The 23403-nt window shown below is 62.9% G+C and overlaps 1 protein-coding gene across 1 annotated transcript in view; it reads right to left on the bottom strand.

Annotated features, from left to right (window-relative positions):
• Window positions 1–551: 551 nt before the first annotated feature.
• Window positions 552–23403, bottom strand: part of CDH4 (cadherin 4) — a 536800-nt gene continuing 513948 nt past the window's right edge. Inside the window, 8 exon segments of the mRNA XM_019426377.2 lie at window positions 552–1049; window positions 2536–2700; window positions 3291–3430; window positions 3514–3747; window positions 4841–5074; window positions 8338–8480; window positions 8948–9201; window positions 16376–16561. Coding sequence (XP_019281922.2) covers window positions 843–1049; window positions 2536–2700; window positions 3291–3430; window positions 3514–3747; window positions 4841–5074; window positions 8338–8480; window positions 8948–9201; window positions 16376–16561 — 1563 coding nt within the window. The 3' untranslated portion in view covers window positions 552–842.

The following is a 23403-nucleotide window of genomic DNA, read 5'->3' on the forward strand; positions in this document are numbered from 1 at the left end:
CTGTGGCTTCTTGGGATGCTGTGTTCTTCCGGACCAAAGGCAACGGGGACTTGGGTGGAGTTTGGGGTGACAGTTGTCTCTGGGGAGGGACCCGGGGACAGCCGAGGGAAGAGATGGTGAGCATCAGAGAAGCCCCTGGGAACCCCACCCGCCCCAGCTATTTACAGCATCTAGAGTCGGAGGGCAGCCAAAGACGCGTTGAAAGCCAAGTGCACACAGCAGTGCGTCTGGTGGACAGGCCTGGCCCGCCCCCGGGGAACTTTCCGCGGCTGGGTCTCCTGCAGCCCTCCAGCCTCAAGGACACCTGAGGGCCCAGGAGACCCCCACCGTGTAGAGCAACGCTGGAGGGCTCGGAAGGGCCGTTGGGATTTGGACCCCAAACTGGGCTTTCTTTGTAAATTTTGTGAAGCAAATCACCCACTTTAAAAAAAAAAAAAAAAAAAAAAAAAAAAAAGGACACTTTCTCCCCGATTCCTTAATTGGTGCCTTCAGAGCTGGGACTGGCTGGGGCTGGGGGGGGGGGGGGGCGCTCAGGACTGGGGTTGGGGGGCCGTACGTGGTCTGTCTGCTTGCTTTTAGTCACTCCTGAGTTTGAGGGAATCTGATACATGTACCAAAAGGCACTTTTCTTTTTTTGTTTTTAAAAACAGTGCTTCTGTTCTAGGAAATTCAAGTTAAGACAGAGTGCCTCGCGCTCTCCTCCAGCGCCAGCCAGCTACTGCGGTGGGCGACGCGCGCCTGTTGGGGGGGCTGGGGCGGGGAGGGACCCCCTAACACACCACTAAAGGACACGTCCACAGGGAGCCGGGCGGCCCGGCGCCTCCCACAGGCCCCTCTGCGGCTCAGTCCTCCTCGCCGCCTCCGTACATGTCCGCCAGCTTCTTGAACCTGGGCCCCCAGTCGTTCAGGTAATCGTAGTCTTGGTCCCCGGAGCTGGACGAGTTGAGGGAGCTGACGGAGCCCGCGGTGGAGCCGCTGCCTTCGTAGTCGAAGACCAGCAGGGAGTCGTAGGGGGGGGCTGTGGGGTCATTGTCCGCGGCTCGGAGGCCCTGGGTCACAGAGACACGGGGTGAGGGGTGGGGGACACGGGGGCGCCCGGGAGCGTGGGGGGGCAGGCCAGGAGGCTGAGCTTTGCATACAGTAGGTTCTCCGTTAAGTGCGGCCTTGTCTAACCGAGGGGCCTCAGAGAACGGAGTAGGGCTGGGGTGTAGGGAAGGGGGAACAGGTGGCACACCAGATGCTGGAGGCCACACCGATACCGTGAGGCGAGAGGGCTGGGCGGGGCCTGCGCCTGGGAGCAGCCCCTCCCCAGGGGGCAGACGGGTCGCGATCCCGTGTCTCTGCCACTTGGAACGTGACCCTGAGGTGGCCACAAGTCAGAAGTCTCAAGTTGCCCCACGGTCACCGTCCCGTGAACAAAACCGGGGACGCAGCAGGTGTTGCCAGAGCCCCTCCCCGTGCGCCCTGGCCCTCTCTCCTCCCGCCAGCAGCTGCGCTCTCCGCCCGAGGGGTCCTGTGGCCTCCTCCAGGACCGTGGGGGTGGTGGGTGCACACCCCTGCTCCTGAGCCCGTGGGGAGGGGCTCCCGCTGGCCCCGGGGCGGTCCCCGTGGGGAGGGGCTCCCGCTGGCCCCGGGGCGGTCCCCGTGGGGAGGGGCTCCCGCTGGCCCCGGGACGGTCCCCGTGGGGAGGGGCTCCCGCTGGCCCCGGGCTGTCCCCTCCCTATGGGGAGGGGCTCCCGCTGGCCCCGGGCTGTCCCCTCCCTATGGGGAGGGGCTCCCGCTGGCCCCGCCCCGGGCCGTCCCCGTGGGGAGGGGCTCCCGCTGGCCCCGGGGCGGTCCCCGTGGGGAGGGGCTCCCGCTGGCCCCGCCCTGGGCCGTCCCCGTGGGGAGGGGCTCCCGCTGGCCCCGGGGCGGTCACTGCGGGGTGGCCTGGGTGCCCACAGCGACCGCTGGCTGCGACACACCTCACTGCCCAGCCCTGCCCTGGGAAGGGCACCCGTATCACCCCTCCATAAGAATGGTTTGAAGTTTCCATGTTTACTTTTCTCTAAGAATTATCCGAAATGGGCTTTGAATCCCAGATTAAGGGTTTTGAAATTTCATCACGTCCCGGGGAGTAAGTGCCGCCTGAGGCAGATCAGCTCTGGGGCAGTTGAAGAACTCTGACCTGCGGCTGGTGACGCGTCTCAGGAGCGTCCTGAGACACCTTTGTGTCTCTGCGGAACCACCCCCTGGGCTGCGATCTGTGTAAGTCAGTTATTTTACGGTTAGATTCTGACACGGGCGGGGTACACACGTCGCCAGCCCCCCTTGAGGCGTCAGCGTTAGAGAGCAGACGGGGGGACACGCGGGGCCCCTGCGGTCACAGGGGCGCTGAGGACAGGGTGACCCCTGAGCCCCGGTCTGGATCTGTCCCCGCAGCCCGGCCTGGCCGCCCCACGCGGGGAGGGGCTGCGGCCTGTGCGCGGTACCGGGGCCTTTTGCTCAGCGGAGCGGCCCTGCTCGGGCGGCCTCGCCCCCGTGCGGAGCACCCACCTCGGTGATGAAGTCCCCGATGTCTCCCGGGTGCGGCACCACGGGCCTGACCGGGTACTGAGGCTCGGCGCCCACGGGCCGCTCGTCCACCCGCCGCACCCCCGGGGCCTTGCTCAGCACGTGCTCCATGGACTCCGGCTGCTGCAGCTGGCTGAGGTCGTAGTCCTGGGGAGGGGCCGGGCGGGGGTACCAGCGGGGGCCGCGGGCAGGGGCGCCCAGCGCGCCTGCCGCCCCGTCCCGTCACCCGGTCTGCCCTCCCCGCAAAGCCCAGTCCTGCCCGTGACCCCAGGCTGCCCTCGCCGGTCTGACGCTCCCCCAGGGCCCCGGGGACCGCACCCCGCCCCTGCCAGGACGCGCCTCCTTTGTTCCCGGGAACAGCCCGGGGCTGGGGCTCCCGTTCACCTGTCTTAAGCGGGCACTGAGCTCTAGTGGGGTGCACAGCCGCCCCAAGTCCCCCACGGCCACCTCGGACCCAGAGTCCAGCCAGGCAGCTCCCTGGAGTCCACGCTCCCAGGCGCCCCGTGCACGTCCCCGTTGTGCGCGCGGGCCGGGCGGGGACTGGGCTGGGGTCCCGGCTAAGGGGGGAGAGCGGGATGGGGGGCGCCGTGCCAGCCCCCGGGTGCGGGCGAGGGCGGGCAGGGAGGCCACGCCCATCTCTGCTGCCCTGGCAGGTGCGTGGGCCCCTCCGCACCGAGACGAAGGACAAAACGCCCTCCAGCTGCGAGCCTGGAGGGGGCCGCGGCCACGCGCCTCACCTGGTCCTCCTCGCCGCCCCCTTCCTCGTCGTACTTGAGGATGTTGTCACGCACGTCGTCCTCGGGGTCGATGAGCAGCTGCTTGGTGTGGCGCTCCTTCTCCCTCCGCTTCATCCACACCACGAACAGCAGGACCATGGCTGTGGGGGCAGGGGCCGCGCCGTGAGCAGGGGCGCATGCGCGTGTGAGCACGGGTGCGCATGCGTGGCTCAGCCGTACTCACTGAGCAGGATGACGACGCAGATGAGAATGGCCACGATGGCGCTGGTGCCCAGACCAGCCGCCGCCACGGCGCCAACCGTGGTGCAGTCGCCGTTCTCGTCGCACGGGCACACCTTGACCTTGATAACGGACGTGTTGGACAGCGGAGGGTTCCCGGAGTCTGTGACGATGATGGGGACATCGTACATTCCAGCCTCCAGGTAGAGGATACGCAGGCTCAGCTGAGCATAGTCACCTGGCAGAGGGGCAGGACAGGCTTCGTTCAGTCTGCAGCCAGCACTCCTTTACCCCAGGACTTCGAGGGGACAGAGAGTCTGACAGCACGAAAATCTAAACTATATTTGGTCCATGCACGCACGCACACACGCACGCGCTAGATCATTCCGTAAAGTGAAAAGATATTGTCAGTTCAAGAAAAGAGCAATTGCAACGTGTAGGATGAAGAAGTCACTTCCTTAATATATAAAGAGTTCTGCCAAATCAATTACAAAAAAACCTCAAAGAAAATTAGGCAAGGGCATTGAACAATTAACGGAAGAAACAGCAAATGGCCAATGAATAGATGAAAAGAGGGCACTGGTAGTTAAGAGATGAAAACGGAGACAATGATTTTGGCTAATATTGGGAAAATGCTCTTTAAAACTGACATTCAGGGCTCCTGGGCGGCTCAGTCAGTTAAGCGTTCGACTCTTGATTTCGGCTCAGGTCGTGATCTCATGGTTCGTGGGATTGAGCCCTGGATTGGGGTCCTTGCTGACAGCATGGAGCCTGCTTGGGATTCTCTCTCTCTCTCTCTCTCTCTCTCTCTGCCCCTCTCCCTATCCACACACTCTCTCTTTCAAAATAAACATAAAACATTTTCTAAAAACCAGAAAATAATGACATTCAGTGTTGGTGAGGGCTTGGGTAAGCAGGTGTTCTCTTGTACTCCTGGTCAAACTACAAATTGGTGTGACCTTTCCGGATGCATCCTCGGTGCTAGAAAATTTCAGAATCTGGATGCCCTTTTATACAACAAATCCACACCTAGGAAACTGCCCTCGGAAATAGATCGGTCAGGGTCCCGCCAGTCAGTGCCGCGTGCAGGAAGCAGTCACAGACATGAGTGGCTGGGGCTGCAGGATGTTGATGGCCGTGCTCGTTCTAAGAGTGGGACTGCCTTCATGGCCCCCTCAGGGACGGACTGGAGCACGGCCAGCGTCCCCTGCCTCGTGGGGGTCCGGTGGGGGGGAAAGGGCTCCCGTCCCCACCGCTCACTCTTCCGTGGGCCCCCTTGGGGTGCTGCGCCCCAGACGTGTCCACTCTGCTGGTGCCGGAGGCGGGCTCACCGTTCAGGCGGGTGATGGTCCAGTTCTTCCGCACGGCGGCCGGGGCAAACGGCAGCTCGAAGACGTAGGGGCCAATGTTGGGGTCAACGTCGGCATCGGCCGCGGTGATGTTGATGGCGTTCAGGCTGGGCTTCTCACAGATCTGTGCCTCCTTGGGCAGCAGCTCGGGGGCGTTGTCATTGATGTCGATTAGATAGATCTGGAGGGTCCCGGTGCCACTAGCAGGGGGGATCCCTGTGGGACAGGCACAGGGTGACTGTGCAGGGTTGCTCCTGATTCTCCACGACCACGGGTACACGATGATGCACGTGGGACCCGCCCCAGCCCCACTGCCCTACCCAGGGATGGATCCCCGGCCACGTCCACAGCCCTGAGCCTGCACCAACACCTGCTGTACAACACACACAACCACTCAGCTGTGGAGCTGCCAGTGTGTGCGCGCACACACGCATGCACACATGCAACACGTGTGTGCATGCACACACACGTGTGCACACATGCATGTGCACAGTCGCCCACAGCACACACGCGCACGCGTACACAACGTGTACACGTGCACACGCGCACATGCACGCACGTGCACACATGCAAACACACCCGTGCACACGCGCAACACGCACGCGCACATGTGCACACATGCATGTGCACAGTCGCCCACAGCACACACGCGCACGCAACACAACGTGTACACATGTACACGCACACATGCGCACATGCATGCACGCGCACACATGCAAACACACCCGTGCACACGCACAACACGCACGCGCACACACACGTGTGCACACATGCATGTGCACAGTCGCCCACAGCACACACGTGCACGCAACACATGTACACATGCACACATGCGCACATGCATGCACGCATGTGCACGCATGCACACGCATGCACGTGCACACAGCAAACACACCCGTGCACACGTGCACGCACACATGCAACACGCATGCGCACACACACGTGTGCATGCATGCATGTGCACAGTCTCCCACAGCACACAGGTGCATGCACACGCATCCATGCACGCAACACAATGTGTACACATGTGCACACACATGCATACACGTGCACTCATGGATGCGCACACATGCAAACACACGTGCCCATGCACACGTGCATGCACGCACACACACACATGCACGCGCACACATGCACGCACACACACATGCACACATGTGCATGTACGCGCACACAAGTTGCCCACAGCACTCACGCGCACGCACATGTCTGCACGCGCACGTGTGCACGCACAGTTGCCCACAGCACTCACACAGTTGTCCACAGCACTCAACATGCATGCACGCATGCACACGCACACGCACACGCACAATGTGCACACACGCACATGCCCACCGTTGCCCACAGCACTCACGCAGAGCTCTACTGATGCACGGCTGCAGACGGCGCTCACCAGCCGGGACCCACCCCTTCGGGGCCCCGTGCCGCCGGCACCCGCCTTCTCTTTCCCGAGCCTGGGCTCCTTGCGGCAAAGCCCGTCCTCCGATCCTAGGAGGCTGGGTGCAGCCTCCCCTTTCCGGGCTGCCCTCTACCTTCTGCTGCTTGGGCACGGGTTCATTTAAAACCACTTTCTAATCCGGCAGCTTGAGCTGCTGGAGGAGGGGCACCACCCCCACCAGCGGGGCTGGCGCACCTCACGGTCAGCTTCCAGGGCCGGGCTTTTGCAGACCCCGAGGGTCAGGGAAGCCAGGAGGGAGGCCAGCAGGTGGTGACCGGGCCCCAGCTTTCACTTGCTGTGGGACGAGCCTTTGTGCGAGGGCTACTCTTGCTCCTGAGGCCTCAGCGGCACCACTGTCCTAGAACCCACCGGGCGTAGGTCTGCCTCAGGACCTTTGCACATGCTGCTGCCTAACTCTGGGACTCCCCTGAGACCCCCATCTTCCCTTGGCTTGTTCCTTCTGGTCCCACAGGTCTTGGCCCCACGGCTCGGGAGCACAGTGGAAGCCCCGGCCCCTCCCTCCCATGCCCTGCTTTGTTTTCTTCCAGACCTTGCTCCCTGAAATTATCTGGTTGATTTGTTTCTCATTCGTCTCGTGGGGCCAAGAGACTGCTAAGTTGTCCATTGATATCCATTTCCCTGTTTGTCTTTAAAAGACCTGGAGCCCCAGATTTTATCTGGGATCATCACTGCCCAGCCAGAAGACATATTTCTCAACATCCCTTGCAATGAAACGTGGCTTCGTGGCTAAGTCCTGGCCTTTACGAGCTGGGGGTGGAAGTCCTTAGAAGGGCAGAAATGTGTCCCTGCCCTTCTTGGTCTTCCTCCTGTCTGCCGGCATGTGGTCGTGACGGCTGGAGCACCGGCAGCCATTGTGGACCGTGCTGTAGCTCGCTGAAGACACACAGGTGGCCAGAGTGAGCCTGCTTTCTCAAACCAGACCCCAGACCCACGGCTGCCGGCCTGCCTCCAGTCTTCTTTCGCGTGGGAGAAAAGAAACCTCACTCACGCTGCGATTTCTATCACCGTTACGCGGCTGGACCTGGTTCTAGCTGACACACGGGCCCCTGGAATGTCAGCCTTGTCTGTTCGGTCGGCTGATGAGCGCCTGGCACACAGCAGGAGCTCGTGGCAATGACAGCACTGGCAGTGGCGCTGACCTGGGCTGGGCCCTGTTCCCAGTGCTTCAGGGGGCACTAGCTCATCAATTCTCAAAGCCCCAGGGGAGGCGGTAGGGTTATCCCCACTTTGCAGAGGAGGAAACTGGGGCACGGAGCGGTCAGGTCTCTCCCCACCAAGTGGTGCCGGGACTGATTCCTGGCTCTGGGATCTTTCCTCTCCCCTCCTGTGCAGAGTTGGGTAGACACCCTGGGCTCTGGGCCTTGCCGGCTCCTGGGTGCCCTGGATCCGGGGCGGGGTGGCCGTGGGGCCTGGAGTCCCAGCACCCATCTGTCCACACCCCTGGGAGGCCCCAGTGTGCGTGAACCTTCTTCCTGCCCCATCCTGGCTCCACTGCTGCCGCCTTTGCTCAGCCCTCCCTCCCTCATCCCTGCCCAGTTCACCTTCACCCCTACCCGAGGCTCCTTGGGGTTCCCCGGTCTGGCTCGGGGGCCTCGCCGTCACCCTCTCCGGGCTCCCAGGGCTCATGCGGTTGGCACGTGGCTTCTCACGGGTGTCTGCCCTGCCTCTGGGGCCCCTCGTGGGCCCCTGCTCGGACTGAGGCTGCCGGGGTCCGGGTCAGGGGTGGTCAGTCACAAGGGGTGGCAGCCCCAGAGCTGCTTGGAGGAGTCCCTTCCCCAGCCCCCTCTGGTGGTCAGGCAGCCCAGAGCTCTGAACGCGTGCAGAGAGGGGCCTGCCCGAGGGCACTGAAGGACGATGAGGTCCCCTCGCGGCTCCGCACAGGACACCTGGCATGGCGGGTGCCCCCCTGCTCCCCTCCTCCACCTTCTCCGGGTGCTGGACGGGCCTCACTCGGTCTCCCTGCCATAAAGCGCACGGCAGGGGTGAGCACCCGACAGTCGCCCCCTGGAGTGGGACGCACCGTTGTCAGCTGCCAGGAAGGTGGCCTCGTAGACGTTGTTTTTGATGTAGAGGGATTCGCGGTCAAGGACGGCTGCCGTGGTGATCTGACCGTTGGTGGCATTAATGTGCAGCCAGTTTGCTGGGTCCGACAGTTTGGAGTATCTGAGGAGGGAGGAGGTGAGGAGGTGAAGGGGGGAGTGACCCCGAGTCCCCGGCCTGCCCTGGCCACCGGACCCGCCAGCCTGCACTCGGCAGGACGCGGCCCTCGCGGGGCGCCCGCCTGGACCCCGGGGCTTTCCCTGCCGCCCCGGATGGGGTCCTCCCTCAACAGCGGCTCACGGTCGCCGTGGCGGACGGGTTCCCGATCCTCACAAGGACCCCAGGAGGCAGATACTCTCATTGCCCCCTCTTTACAGACGGGGAGACTGAGGAACTAAGACGGAGAGGCCAGGGGACTCGCAGCGACCTGGACCAGGACCGACCTGACTCGAGATACTGCTGAACGTGTGGAAAACTTTCCACCTTCTTGGGTGAGCGCCTGTATCACACGGGCCGGGTGGTCCCCGCCGTCCCCAGCCCGGAGCTCCTGGTGCCCCCTGCCCGGACGCACAAGACGGGTCGGGACCCACCTCACGGCCTGCTGCATGAACCGGTCGGGGTCCACTGCCGAAAACGTGGTCAGTACGGTGCCGGTGGGCACGCCCTCCTCCAGGCGGATCAGCTTGTGGTTCGAGGGGAAGTAGGGCGCCTCGTTGATGTCCACGACGGAGATGGTCACCCCTGCCGTAGACTGGAAGGACATCTGGATCCCACTGGCCAGGGGCGCCTGGTTGGACACCATCACGGTCAGCATGAACGCTCTGTTCAGCTCGTAGTCGACTGCCTGGAACAAGGGAGGCCCCAGGGGGTGAGCCGGCACGGGCACCCACGGGGCCGGCTCAGAGGGTGGGGGCCGTGGGCTGGTTGGTCTGCACCCGCCGCCCCAGTCTGTGCCTGCGCCTCCCGCCCGCTCTGTGCCCAGGAGGCCGGTCCCTAGGGAGGCCGGCCCCTTGTCTCTGGCTTCCCGTGGAGTTTGCCAGAGGGGGGAGAAAGAGTTTGGGGAAAAGGGCCCCCGCCGCGCCTTCCCGTCATGCCGTGCGACGTCAGTGGCAGGGCTCCTGCGGGCTCTGGCTCCCGGTGGCGGCACCCCTCTGCGGCTCCCTCGTCAGGTGCCGCTCCCTCCAGCCTGGCTCGCTCAAGGCCCCCACTGCTGCCTGTCTAGGGGTGCCCTACTAGGTGCCACGGGGGGGGGGTCCTCTTCTGTTGTTCTGACCCGCCCAGCAGCCTCAGGACACTCACGCATCAGGTCTGTGGGTTCCCTTCCCTCTGGCGTGGCCCCTGCGCTAACATGATCCCCGGTTACGCCCTGTTGGGGCACCGGGAGCCTGACTGATAAATGCCAGAGCTCAGGGAGGGAGGGAGGCTGTATGGAGGCGCTGGGGCCCCGGCACACGTCACTGCACGTAACGGCTCAAAGGCGGGCTGCGGCAGTCTCACAGGAAGCAACGCGACACGACATGACACGACACCCCAGGACGCGACGGGACCCCCTGTAGCAGCACCTCAGACTTCTGTTCAGACACTTGCGGGGTAACCTACGCACGGACGGGTCCCCCCCCCCGCGGTATCTGGGTGGTTCACGGAGGGCGTGCGCCCGAGGCAGCCCGGATGCCCAGAGCGCCGGCTGGGCGAGCCGAGCGGACCGCACGGGCACAGCGGGAGGTGTGGGGAATGAGGAAGACAGTGAACCGAGGCGGACGGAGCTCCGGGATCTGCCGGGGAGCAGGAGCAGGTACACAGGACGGGGAGGAGCTCGGGGTCGTGTGTGTAGCTGTTCGCATCTGTGGAAAGGAAGACCGCAGGGGTGAATCGCAAGAACGCGTGAAAGTGGTCCCCTGCCAGCTGGGGGACGGAACAGGGTGGAGGGAAGGGCCGGGGGCACGAGTTTGCTGGGCACACGCCGTCACAGAGCTTTGGCTCTGGAGCCATATGGCACCTTACACAGCCACTGGTAAGACAGTACGAGTAATGTTAGGCGTGTAAAGCGATCCCCGAAAATTGCAAGCAAACTGAAATAAATGAAGTCAACTATATATCAACATGACTCTCAAGAGAATAATGATTTCAGGTGACCAGGGCAATATGTAGATGGTAGTTCTCTCTCTCTCTCTTTTTTAATGTTTACTTACTTTTGAGAGAGACAGAGGGAGAGAGAGAGAGAGAGGACAGTGAGGGAGGGGCAGAGAGGGAGGGAGACACAGAATCCAAAGCAGGCTCCAGGCTCCCAGCTGTCAGCACAGAGCCCGACACGGGCTTGAACCCATGAACTGAGATCATGACCTGAGCCGAAGTCAGACGCTCAACCGACTGAGACACCCAGGTGGCCCCTGGGCTTATTTTTAAAGCCTCTGATGCATATTCCAGGATAAGGTAAATAAACGCGTGTAATAACGTGGTTTAGGAAATAAGATTTTCTGGGTACGAGAAAGGAAAGACGAGTATGAAGTCACTGAAGTTAAGTAAAAATCCTCCAGTGTTAAATTCGAATAAAACGGCCATCTGAGTCAGTGAAGTGAGTGGAACCGGGCAGGGTGGGCACGTGAAGGGTTGCTTCCTCGCTCTGCCCCCTGGAACCCCGAGGAGAAACGGCAGGCAGGCAGCAGCGAGCCCCTCCGCCGTCTGGATGCTGGCTTCTAAGTACCCTTCTCACTGGAGAAATGGCCGACCCAGACGGGAGGCAGGCCGGGCCGCGAGATGAACTGGGGGCATCCGGTTGGGCCACAGTGCAAGGAAGCACTCAGGAAGGGACCCAGGAACCAGCCAGGGGACTTCCCATCGGCCAGAACCGATCATGACTGCAGCTGACCGAAGCACGGTGAATACATAAAAATCCACGCATTCTTAACCGTAGTGAGAAAATGAACACATGTGCACACACACACACACACACACACACACACACACACATTTTGTTTATTGCTCTGGTGGGATGATGAGTGGTCTCCAAAGACGTCCAGGTCCTGATGTCTGGAATCTGTGACCACGTCGCCCTCCATGGCACAGGGACTTTGTGGACATGATGAAGTTAGGGGTCTTGCGGTGGGAGATGGCCCAGGACTCCCCAGGGGGCCTGAAATGCCATCCGAGGGTCTTTACAAGGGGAGACAGAGGGACACAGCATCAGCTGTGTGAGCACCGAGGTTCTGGCTCTGAGGAGGCAGGAAGGGCCACAGTGTAGGGATGTGGTTTCTAAACTGGAAAAAGCAAACGGAATCCCCAGGGGGAGCCCAGCCTTGCCGGCTCCTTGGTTCCGGCCCAGTGGAGCTGATTTTGGACATCCGACTACCACACGTGGGAGAGAATAGTGTGTGTGTTGAGCGCCTCCCCCGGGCTGGATGTGATTTGTTACGGCAGCAGCAGAAACTCGGAGGGACCGCGGCCAGCCGCCAGGCTGAGAACGGACGAAGAGAAGTAACGCGTACAGGATTGATCTCGCGTGTCCTGTCGGGCCCCGTCCTGGTTTCGTGTTCCTATTTAGTGGCTCAGGGCAACACAATTTGTTATCTTACAGTTCTGGAGATCGGAAGTCAAAACTCAGCGTCGCCGGGCTGAGGTCAAGATGTGGGCGGGGCCGCGCCCTCCCGGACACTTGCCTTCTGCAGCCCCCGGAGCCCCCGTGCTCCTGGCCCCTCCTCCCCCTTCTGAGCAGCATCCTGCCCCGTGTGGTGCTGAGTTCTGCCTCTTCCCCACGGCTCCTCCGACACTCACCTCCTGCCCCCGTCTCGCAAAGAGGCTGAGTCCACGGGGCCCACCCGGACTTCCCGGGGTAGCGTCCTCTCCCAGAGCCCCTAGCTGACTGCTATGCACTGGCAGGTTCCGGGGACTCGGGCCCGGGCATCTCTGGGGGGCCGCTGCTCTGACCACCGCGACCTGCCTTTCACTTAAGTGCACAGCCCTTGCTGCCGAGGGCAAGCTCTTTAGTACTGACTCATCGCAGCCAGGGAACGACTGATTCTTAAAAGCACCGATTTGTACGAGTGGAGACACGTATCCGGACAAGGGCCACCAGCAGATGATAAGACCAGCGGAGGCGGACCGACGGAGGACTGCACGTTTGCGGGTACGAAGCGTCACGCCGCAGCCCGCGTGCTGGTCATAAGGGGCGGGGGGGGAGTCAGGTCTACAAGGACGGAAGGGGCTGTCAGCGCCCGAGCTCAGTGGGCAGGCTTACGTGGCCAGAGAGGGACGGCCAGGGGCTTCCTGATGGGACTCCTCCGCTCCAGCCGCAAAGCTCGTCCCCACAGAGGGACCCTGCAGGTCTAAGTCCCAGGGCACGGGAATTGTGGGAGAAGAGGAGCAAGACACATCGTGACGAGGTGACTGGACAAATCCGGCACGCGGGGCCAGATTCCGTCGGCCATCTGCCGCTGTGTCTACGACAGGTGGATGGTGGACGGGACGGTGGGATCCTCTAGAGTATGAGAGGTTCGAGAGACGCTACGACCAAAGGGATGCAGGGACCCCGTTCAGATCCAGGTCTGAAAAACCACCGCAGACAGACACTTTCAGGAAGGTTAAGGGGAACGGAGCACAGATTTGTACCGGAGACTCTGAAGGAAACACGGCCCGGGTCCGGTACGTGGTTACGTAAGCGGAACGCGTGTCTGAGGGCGATGCATCCTGACATACTTAGGGGTGGAGAATCACGAGGCCGGGGACTGAAAAACGCATTTCAGGCACAAGTGTGGATGGCGGGGGATACGGAACAGGCTCACGGCCGTCCGACTCCTGCCAGTTTCCACGGAAAGTAGTCGAACGTGCTTCTGCTTGGAGAGGAATGTATCTGCTGTGTCAGTTTTCGCTGCGGACCCCCGACTTGCTGGTGGCGGGGCCGCCCCGCTGATCCGACCTGAGCCCCCTTTCCCCCCCACCCAGGTCCATCCCCAGCAGCTCGTCTGTGAGCATTAGAAACCTTACACGCACTGCACCAAAGCCACGCCTTCTCAGCTACCGCGACAGAGGGGCTATTAAGTAGGACACGAAGGAATTTAAGAGCAGTGAGTAATATTAGGGGGTGGGCGCGGGGCTTCACGAGACCCCGGGGCCGGCCCCACGGCAGAGACCGGGGCTCTGGCCTGATGTCCCCATCGCCCTCTCCAGGCGTGGTCCCCGCGGGCTTCTGGGAGCCCCGCCCCACCCTCACCACGAGACGCCACGTCCTTCCGTGGCACAGGCCGTGTCACGACTGCCGTCTTCCCCTGCCCCTCACAGCCCTTTGAGGAGGGGCTTCACCTTGTGTCTCCGCACAGAGCCAGCGTGGGTCGGCCTGGGGCGGCGGGGGATGGTCTGACGCCTCCCTGGTCGCCCACCGCTGCCCATCACCTGGCACGCGATGCCGGGTGCTGCGAGGCGCGTGTTTGCGGGAGGGCCTTGATGTCACCCGGGCGGGACCCTCACCGGCCCCAGCGGGCGGCCAGTGTGGTGAGGCACGCTGGCCCGAACCATACCGGGGGACTTCAGGCCAGAGGCCACGAGCCCCTGTCCCTCCCAGGTGTGGGCTCGGTTCCTCTGTCCTGATGTCCGATCGCCTCCAGGCCCACAGCACACACCTGCACCCACGCTGTGTCCAGGGTCCCCCGGGGCCAAACGGCGGCTGGTGTCCCAGTGCCTCCCCCAGGACCCCCCGAGAGCCGGCTGGGGACGGGGCGACGCCACTTAAGTGTCATGGTTTTGTCCGCGAACCAGCCACCACAGGAAGTAATCTTTCTCCCTGTTTCTTGGTTCAAGTCCCCGGGGGACACGGAATAACGCTGTGTGTAATGCATTAAGATAGTGTCACCGGTCTGAGTGAGAACGCCTTCCAGAAACACTGTTACGGCCAGTAACCGTCTGTCGGAGGGCGAAATAAAACACGCTTGTAATGGGGAAATCGATAGGTAATCTGCCCCTCCAGCTTCCATCAGGGCGGCTGTGTGTGCTCCCTGGTCTCACCGTGGCTGCCTCCCCGGACGTGGCCAAGACCTTTCGCTGAGAGGTGAGGGGCTGGGGGCACCCTGCTGAGGGGGGATTCGGTTCTGGGCGGGAGCTGTCACCTGCAGGGCTGCGGGGCTGGTGGAGGGAGGGGCTTGTGGGGGCCGCACGCCCTGTTCCCCCCCGACCCCTGGTCCCCTGCCCCCCTGCGACCCCGCTTCGGCCTCTGGGAGCCTTACTGCTGCCGAAGGGGGGGGGGGGGAACAGAAGAGGCCAATTGTTGGCTTTTCTGCTTCAAAAGCTGAGGTCCACGTGAGGCAGGAGAAAGGGCCTGTGATTGGTCTGCGCCTGTGGTTTTCTCCTTGGGAGAGATTGTGGTTTTGGGGTTGGAGGAGGGACAGAAGGGGGACGTGTGGGGAGAGGCAGGGGGCTCTCGAGGAGGCTGGGGATGGTGACAGATGCCCACCGGGGCTGGGGGCCTGGGAGCAGAGCGGCTGTGCCCCAGCTTGGCTAGAGCCTGAGAGACAGCAGGCCCAGTGGGGCTGGGGAGGAGGGGGCCGGGGGCGTGGGGGGCAGGGCAAGACCTGCCCGAGGGGACTGTGTATTTCCTCAGACTTCAGGGCCGAGGGACAACGCAGCCAGCCTGGGCCAGGGGGCCGAGGGCCAGGCTGGCCACACACATCTCTGCAGTGGCCCAGAGATGCTCTCCTCCCCTACCCGGCACCTGGTCAGCCCCGAAGGCAGAGGAGGTCCCAGGACTCTGGGGGGCACAGGGGCTGGAGACAGCAGCCGGGTGGTGTGACAGAAGGCAGGCACACCTCACGCACGCCTGCGGCGAGAACGTCTCCGTGGCTCCTTCTCACGCCAACTCCTGCAGGCCGGGCAGTGATGTGTACCCAACACGGGGCCCGATGCCTCCAAGGGACCTGGGGACCCTGGTGGGATTGAGGTGACCTTCCTTGAACACTGGGGGACGGGTGGGGAGGCAGCCAGTCGGTGTCAAGACAGCAGCTGTTCCTGTCAGGTGAGCTCTCACTGCCTTCCAGGCGCTGTTCCAGGCGCCGCCCTGCCCTTCTCTGTCCAGGATCTACTGCGGTGTCAGCGACAGCCCTGCGCGTCCGGGGCACAGCGAGGGCGACTGGCCCGTGCCCGCGGTAAGGGAGCCAAGAGCCGGCCGCCTCCCCGGACTGCCCCCCACCGCCCGCGCCCCCTCCTGGCCACCCTCCTCTGCAAGACAACGTCTGAAAGGATGCTGTCTTTACCAAAGAGCGCAAAATTAACCCGAAGGTGCTTTCCAACACCCATCTTGCCTTAAAAAGACTTTGAACCGAGAGTCTGGAGGAAAGCCCCGGGTGGGTAACAACGCAAAGAAGGAAAAACGGAGAAGCACGGTGCAGGTGACGGATGCCATCTGCACACGCGGTCCGGGCTCCGTGGGGACGGTGCGGCCGCCTGTGCGCCCAGCGTTAAGGGCCGTGAAACTCAGTCTTAGGTGCACGTGTGGTAGGACTCACTTGTGACTTCTGACGAGCGCGCAGTCCTGTCTCCCGGACCGCGCTGGGGACGCAGGAGTCCCCCCAAGCCCCTCACCCTGCCCCCCCGTCGTCACACCCCCATCCCCAACACTGGTCTTGACATTTGTCTATAAATTGCGACACCAAATCCTGGATCAACACAGCACCGGGAAGGGAAGGCACAGGCCTCAGCTGTTCAGAAAGGTACATGACAAATCTTCAGACGTTAGACAAACAAGTCCCGCCATGCCGGACGAGGAAACACTCCTTCGTGGCTGAGCTGGATTTATCTCCGGGATCCAGGGATGGGGTTCACCCATTCCTGGACTGAGGCAGCGATGTGGCCTTCAGGGAGGGGACAGGAGAGTGGTCTCTGGGGGGCTGGGGGGGGTGTGGCAGGTCAGGCCGCCCAGTCCCTGGAGGTCACACGGCCAGGTCCTCGGGAGCCCGCCTCCGGTCCAGCAGGTGGGTCCCAGGGTCGCGGCCCCGGGGTGGAGCTCGCCACGGCTGGCGGGAAGTGAGGAGGGCACCCACCTTAACCACGGTGACCATGCCCTCGTTGGTGACGGGGTCCGTGCGGATGCTGAAGTGCCCCGAGGGGTCCCCGCTGATGATGCGGTAGAAGGCGTTCCAGTTTGGCGAGTGGGGCTGATCTCGGTCCATCACGGTCAGGTTTGCAACCACCACCTCCACCTGGTTTTCGGGTACCTCCCCTGCGTACTGCAGAACACAAGGAGAGAGTGTTCTCACCCTGTGGGCCCCTCGACCAGCCCCAGGGATGCACCCCCTCTCGCCCGCAAGTGGGCCCATTTGGCACGCACGGTGGCTGCTGATAGCCCTCCGGGCCCCCCCCCCCCTCCCCCGGCCGGCCCGGGGCTCAGAACCGTACCCACCACCTTCAGACCAAGGCTCACGGGCACCTGCACACACGTGCGCACCGGCCTCCCTCCTGAACCCCCTTCAGACCTTCCCCGTGTGCCCGGAGGCCCGTGTGACAGCTGGGCACACGAGACACCACAGCACGTGCTCGCAGCGTGCAGGGCTTCCCGGGAGAATCCTGCCCGGGCTCCCCGCCCCCCCCCCCCCCCCCACCGTCCTGGCACCGTGCCGGGTGCTGCCCATGCCGTCTCCTCAGGGTAACCCTGTTCTCACCCCCATTTTACAGATGAAGCAAGAGAGGTTAAGAGACCCTGGGGCACCACAAAGTGGGGGGCAGAGTGTCAGTCCTGAGGACCAGCCCCCTGTCACCGTGGGCCGGGTCACCGGCCGGGCAGGAAGGAATCCAGAGACAGTCTTGGGAGTGGCCCCAGGCAGCCTGGCTCCCAGCCCTCGTCCTCCCGGGCCCCCTCCGTGCCTGCCTAGTTTCAGCGGAAGTGGCGCCCGAGCCTCACAGGACTCCCCGTCACCACCACCCGCGGCGCACGAGGCCTCCCGGCCACGCTGCCCTGTGCCCACCCGGGGGCCGCGGCCCCAAAACGCCCTTTCGCCCCCCAGGACAGGCATGGCGTCGCTTTAGGCGGAGGATGGTCTTCCTGTGCCCCCAGGGAGTGGCGGGCCTTGGTCTCTGCTCCAGAACGAACTCACCACCCCTGAGTGCGTTTCGAAACGCCCGGCGAGGGGTGTCAGGCAGCCGGTCACGCGTCCTCCACCACCGTGGAACCAGCCGTGCGTTCACGGCTCGGACGCTGTGGCTGCCATCTGGGTTCTTTGACACTCTGCGTCCGGGGCTGACGGCAGCCCAAGGGCCAGGCCCCTACACACGGGGCCCCCGTGCGGGGCTGGCTGGCTCTGAGGGGACCCCCTCCCCCCGGGCGACGGGCGCCAGCTGGTGGGTGTGGCATCCGGCCTCCGGTTCTCTCCCTCGGGAGCTTGGGTCATCCTGGGAGAGACCGGGCCCCTCCAGCCCGGCTCTGGGCCTGGATTGCCGCACCGGTTTCTGCCCCGGGGCACTCGAAGATTCGGGCCTCAGCTGGTCGTTGGCGAGGGGGTTCTGGGTGCAAAGAACAGAAAATTGGGCCACGGTGGCTTGAACACAGGGGTTGACTTCCCAGAACCAGGAGCCTGAAGGCCGAGGGTGGCCATCGGTGGTTCTGTGGGTCAGTGACGTCGGGGCTGGTGGCTCTGCTCTTTCTGGCTTCCTGGAGGTCAGAACCCTGCAGCTCGGCCAGTGTGTGCTTGGTGTGCGGCTCCGGGGAACTGGGGCCTCAGGCCCAGCGAAGGAGGAACCCGAGCCCCGGCAAGGTCGGCTGCCTCCGGGGCTGCAAAGGGCTCTGTTCAACCCAAGGCAAGAGCACAGACCTTCACCTGCACTTCACAGGCTCAGGAGAGGCTCCTGTGTCAGCCTCCTGGACTTTGGGCATCGACGTCCTGCCGGGAACACCACAGCCCAGCCGCTCAGGCGCCCACAAAGGGCCCTCGTCACCTGGTCCTCGCAAGTCTTCAAACCCTGATAGCATCACCTGGTCAGCAAGAACAATTGTGAATTTATCCAAGAAGGATCTCTCCCACCAGGCCCTCAGACGCCGTCCCACGCAGCAGCATGAGATCCTATCGTGGGATTCGGGGGTGCCGGAGCCGGTGACCATTCCGAGCTAATGGCCTGCGGCCACTCCCGTTCCTCCAGCAGGTCCCGGTCGCCGCTGTCCTCCCGAACCAGCGGGAGCTGCGGCCCCGGAGGCCGGCCTCCGGGAGGCGCACTGGTGGGCGCTCTTCCCTCCATCCCCAGGGCCCCGGGGACTCAGCCGGGAGCAAGGGGGCCGGCCCCTACCCTCGTGGGACTGTGGGGTGCCACAGTGCACAGCATCAAGGTCCTGGCAAGGGACAGCAGGGCTATTCAGCCCAGTGGCCAGAGGACCCAAGGTGGATGGGGGAGGCGGAGCCCTGCCTGACTGTGATCCCAGGCACTTGTTGTCGGGGAGGGAGCGGCCCTGCCATCGCTGTGGGTGGGGTGGGGTCCTGGGGCGGAGAGGCCTCAGGTAGAGGACTATGGGGGCAGGGCATTCAGAGGGCACTTTGCCGAGGCTTGGCCACGAGGCCTGGAGAGTACAAGGGAGGGTTGGGGGGCTGGGGGCCAGGAGGCGGGTCATCCTGGGGGGGGCACAGGGCTGCTTCGGGCAGTGTGTGCGTGCGTGTATGCATGCGGGGTGCCCCGGTCCCTGGAGCTCTCGGGAGGAGCGCAGGTGTGGGGTGACGCCCCCCCGTGGTCCTCAGGGAGGTGGGAGCCGGGCAGAGGAAGGAGCGGAAGGCCTGGAGCCGGCACAGCGGCCCCCCTGCATTCGTGGGGGGGGGCGGTGGGGGAAGGGAGACTCAGGGCCCCCTGTTGGGGCCAGTCTGCTAACCGCACTGAGCCAGCAGGCCTAGGTCCCACCGCCTGGTGTCGCTTGAGCCTCCGGGAGACACACCTTCTGCTGGTGGATGCTCCCCCGGGCCTCCCTGCCGCACCCAGGGCCACGCCCTCTGCCAGACGTCACCGTGTCCCCAGTGCCGGAGGCGCTCTTGGAGGCTGTGACCACCCGGGGGCTGCTGACCTGGGCTGAATGAGAACCGAGTTTGTCATCCACAAAACGGGCACGCCGCCTCCCCCGAGGCTCGGGGATGGAGAACGGGCACGAAGGGCCTGGCACACTGCCCGGCCCGGCTCCGGGCCCTGAGCACAGCTCCCTGGCCGCAGAGGGAGGGGCCCAGCTCCCCGGGAGCGGAAAAGAGCACCTACCACACCGGGCGAAGCCACCTGCCCGAGGGAGCCCGTCCAGGTGGGCGCAGGCCTGGCTTGGCCTCAAGCAGCCGTGGAAGCTTAAGGGGGTCCCTCGGCCCCTCTGAGCGGGTTTCCTCAACTGAAGACCGGGGCCAGGGACGCCCGCTGCCCACCTCCCAGGCGGCAGGGGGGAAGCCGGCGAGCAATGTGTGCCCTCCCCAGACCGTCTAGGAATTCAGAGGTAGGGATGACCCAGAGCATCTGTGGTCCCGGGGCCTCGGCGCCCGGACTCTCATGAGGGGCTTGGTGGGAAGGGAGGCCTGGCAAACGACAGGGCCAAGTTCAGGCCATAGCCCGTCTTGTTAATAAAGTTTGATCGGCACACAGCCACGTCCCTTCATTTACACGTTGCCTGTGGCGGAGTTCACTGATTGTGACCTGGAGCTCCCAGACTTGGAAGTGATGGCTTTACGCCCTTTACAGAAAAGATCGCGGACCCCTCTCCAGGCCGCGATGCTCCCCACCTCGGTGATTCAGAAATGGCACGTGGCCTCCACCAGCCAGCCGGGGCTCACCGAGTTCTGGTGCTGTCTCTGGCCTGGGTGTTGCGCCCACACCTGCCTGAAAGCGTTGGGTGCGGTGGGGCCGCCATCCGCAGCCTGAGGATGCCAAGCCCAGAGGAGGCGTGTCCCGAGGGAGGCTCCCGGCGGCTCGTGGGGCCTGGGTCCAGCCGTGCCTGAAGTCAGTGCTTGGTTTTTGGCTTCTGAGACCCGAGGAGTTTTCTTTTTGGTTAAGTCGCCAGAGTCAGTAACTTTCTGGTTAAGTTTCTTTTTGGTTAAGACTGTTAGGCTGCCTGGCTGTCTGGCGCCTTCTGAATCCCTTTATTTTCTACAAACTTGCTTTCGCAGCTTCCTCTACGGCCACGAGCTGGTCAGGTGGCCTAGGACCTGCCGGTCGCATGCGCCTGCCTGATTCCGAAGCAAGACGGAGAGGCCCCGTGCTCTGGCCCCTACGGGGATGGCACCCAGTTCAGCGTGGGCAACAGGAGGGGCTGCTCCGGCTGGAGCCTCCGTGCCCGACACGGCGGGCCCTTGGGTCTTGTGACTGCTCACAGCCTCTGGCAGCTTTCCTCCCTGTTTAGATGACTGGGGTGGGTCCGGGCAGTGTCACCTAAGAGCCGGGCTTTGGGTGTGCCCCCGTGGGTCACCACAGCTGGCCCGATGGGCACCTCTGTCTGCTCTGCTCTCTGTCTCCGGGGTGTGGGGTCCGTCCCAGAGCTTCACGGCACAGGCGAGACCTGTGTGTCCCGGAGCCCGATTCCTCCCAGACTCTGGGTGAAGTTTATTCCAAGAGTCTATTTTAATTCATGCGAGTTTAATAAAGGTTCACAAAGAAGGGCCTTAAGCTGATAAATCTGGCTTAGGATTTTCTTATTAACCTTCCCCTAGCCATAATGAGTTTTTAATTTAATTTTTTCTGGTTTTCGGGCACAGGGAAAGCCTCTCCCATGCCTCATGGGATGTGAAGGCAGATATTTGGGAAAGAAGGAATTTTAAGATCACCGGAACACAGTGTCTCGCCTAGATGGTAATCCAGAATTCAAATGTAGCCCCATCCCCCGGGGCGGGGAGGATTTCATCTAGCACAAACACAGCTCCGAGGCAGAAATCTGCAGGGCTCCCAGGGGAAGGTCACATTAGCATAGAGGAGGATTTGGGTGGGGACAGTGAAGCCCAGCAGGATTCAGAGAGGACGGAGAACGCCAGCCTGTCCACACCCCACAGCATAACCCGTGAGGCTGTGTTTTTGTTTCTGTTCCGATCACTTGGAACCATGGCTGGTCCTAAAAGTCCTAAAAGACGCGTGCGTGGGCCGGAGGACTTGACCCTCCCCCAGCCGCCTCTTGGATGTAGGACACCCCCTCCTCTCCAGTCTGCACCCCCTCCTCTCCAGTCTGCACCCCCTGCACTGGTGGGGCATCTAACCGGGAAGGAGGGGTGCCCTCCCTGACCTGGAACTCGGGGACGTGCCACAGTCATTAGCAGAGCCTGGAGAGCTGGCCCCGGGAGTCCCCGTCTGGCCAGGATGGGGCTGTGGGTGCTGGGTGGGCACCTGGGGAGGGGTCTCCGTGGAGCCCCCCCCCCCCCCCCCCCAGGCACACACCAGCACTGCCCCTCCATTTGTCCTTGGCTTCTGCTGGCATATGTAACTACAGATGCGCCTCTGGACATTCCAGTGGTTTTATTGTTTAGAATTTACTTTTGTATCCAGTAAAATCATGATGGTTTCTGCTGGGTTCTGAGTTCAGATCAGAATCAGATTGGAGGACCAGTGGCCTGATCCAGAAGCAACCTGAAGGCTGTCTTTATTCACCCTGCACATCACAGGGGAGGGACAGAGGTCTGGGGGCCAGGATGCCCCCCTGAGCCTCTGTCCCCCACCCCGAGGAGCTGTCCCCCACCTCACAGGTGAGGAAACAGGCACGGGCCTCCCGGACTTGCCTGAGGTTAGCGACTGGTCTGTGTGGGAGACCGGTTAGCAGCCAGGACTCTGGCTCCAGCCTCTGACCCCCATGTCTGCCTGCAGTCCGGCTGGGTGGGGACCCAGGGGGTCAAAGAACGTGTCATCTTTGGAAGTGGACACAGGCATGGCAGGAAGGGCTGGTGGTGGGATGTGATGTCGGGTGGGGACTGGCGCTCCGGCCTGCCGTCTCTCGGTGCTCGGAGGAGATCCGAGTAACTCTTTATGGCAGAAGTTTGCACCGAGTGTCCGTGCACAGTTAAGGGTGTTCAGTCCGTGCCCGTTTTGAGATGCCAAATTCTTATTCTCAGGAACTCATGCTGAGTTCAAATCTCTCCCTTCTCCTGGGTTTGTGGACGTTAAGTCGAAAAGCTGAGGAGACCTGGGATTCACAGGACCTGGGGGGCCAGAGCGGGCCCACTTTCAGGCGCTGCGGGCCCAGCCAGCCCCGGGAGGGCTGAGTTCGCTGGGGGCCAAGTGCTGGCCTCCACACTCACTGTCCTCCTGTCCCATCTCCAGAGAACGGGGCGGGGGGGGGGGGGGCACCATGATCACATGCCCTTTTGTCTTTAACACTGACTTGAATTTAACTAAATTACTTAATTTAACCACATTAATTGTTTTCACATGTAATCTCATCCATGCTTCTCTGGGGACAGGAAGCAGGCCATGCGGTCACCACATACAGCGGGGGCGCCGGGGGGGCTCAGTCGGTTGAGCATCCGACTCCTGACTTCGGCTCAGGTCATGATATCCCAGGGTCATGGGATCGAGCCCCGAGTCAGGCTCTGTGCCAAGATGTGGAGTCTGCTCAGGATTCTCTGTCTCTCCCGCTCTCCTCTGCCCCTCTGCTGCTCTCTCTCTCAAAGAGACAAGAGGAAACGCGTCTTATCAGCTGCCAAGTTTTAAACTGCCATAATAATGCATCTTGATGGCTTCTATCCACCCCCCCTCCCCCGCCAACAGATGAGGAAACTGGGCTGACAGGGAGAGTTCTAGTGACTTCGCTGTGAGTCCCTCGCCTGCAGAGTGAGAGCTGGGGCAGGACTCCAGTGTGTGAAGGCGGGGGCCTGCTTGTGCTGCTGCGACGGGCTGGCCGCCGCCTGTGGCACGTTCAGAGTGCAGCACGGTTCCAGGCGTAAACCTTCACGGACACCAGTGGACCCTCCTGACATCCCCTTGGGACCGATGACACTTTTGTGTAAAGTGGGGACATTGAGAGAGGTCCGGCTATCAGCCCAGGTTACAGGGCTAGGAGGGACCAGGCGGGGGGCTCGTGAGGGGCCTCCTGACTCCAGGCGAGTCAGAGGGAGGGTGGCTGAGCTGGTGGCCGGGGCCTGGGACCCCG

Source organism: Panthera pardus, unplaced genomic scaffold (assembly GCF_024362965.1).
Source record: "Panthera pardus isolate Hobbes unplaced genomic scaffold, ASM2436296v1 HiC_scaffold_25, whole genome shotgun sequence".
Taxonomy (NCBI): domain Eukaryota; kingdom Metazoa; phylum Chordata; class Mammalia; order Carnivora; family Felidae; genus Panthera; species Panthera pardus.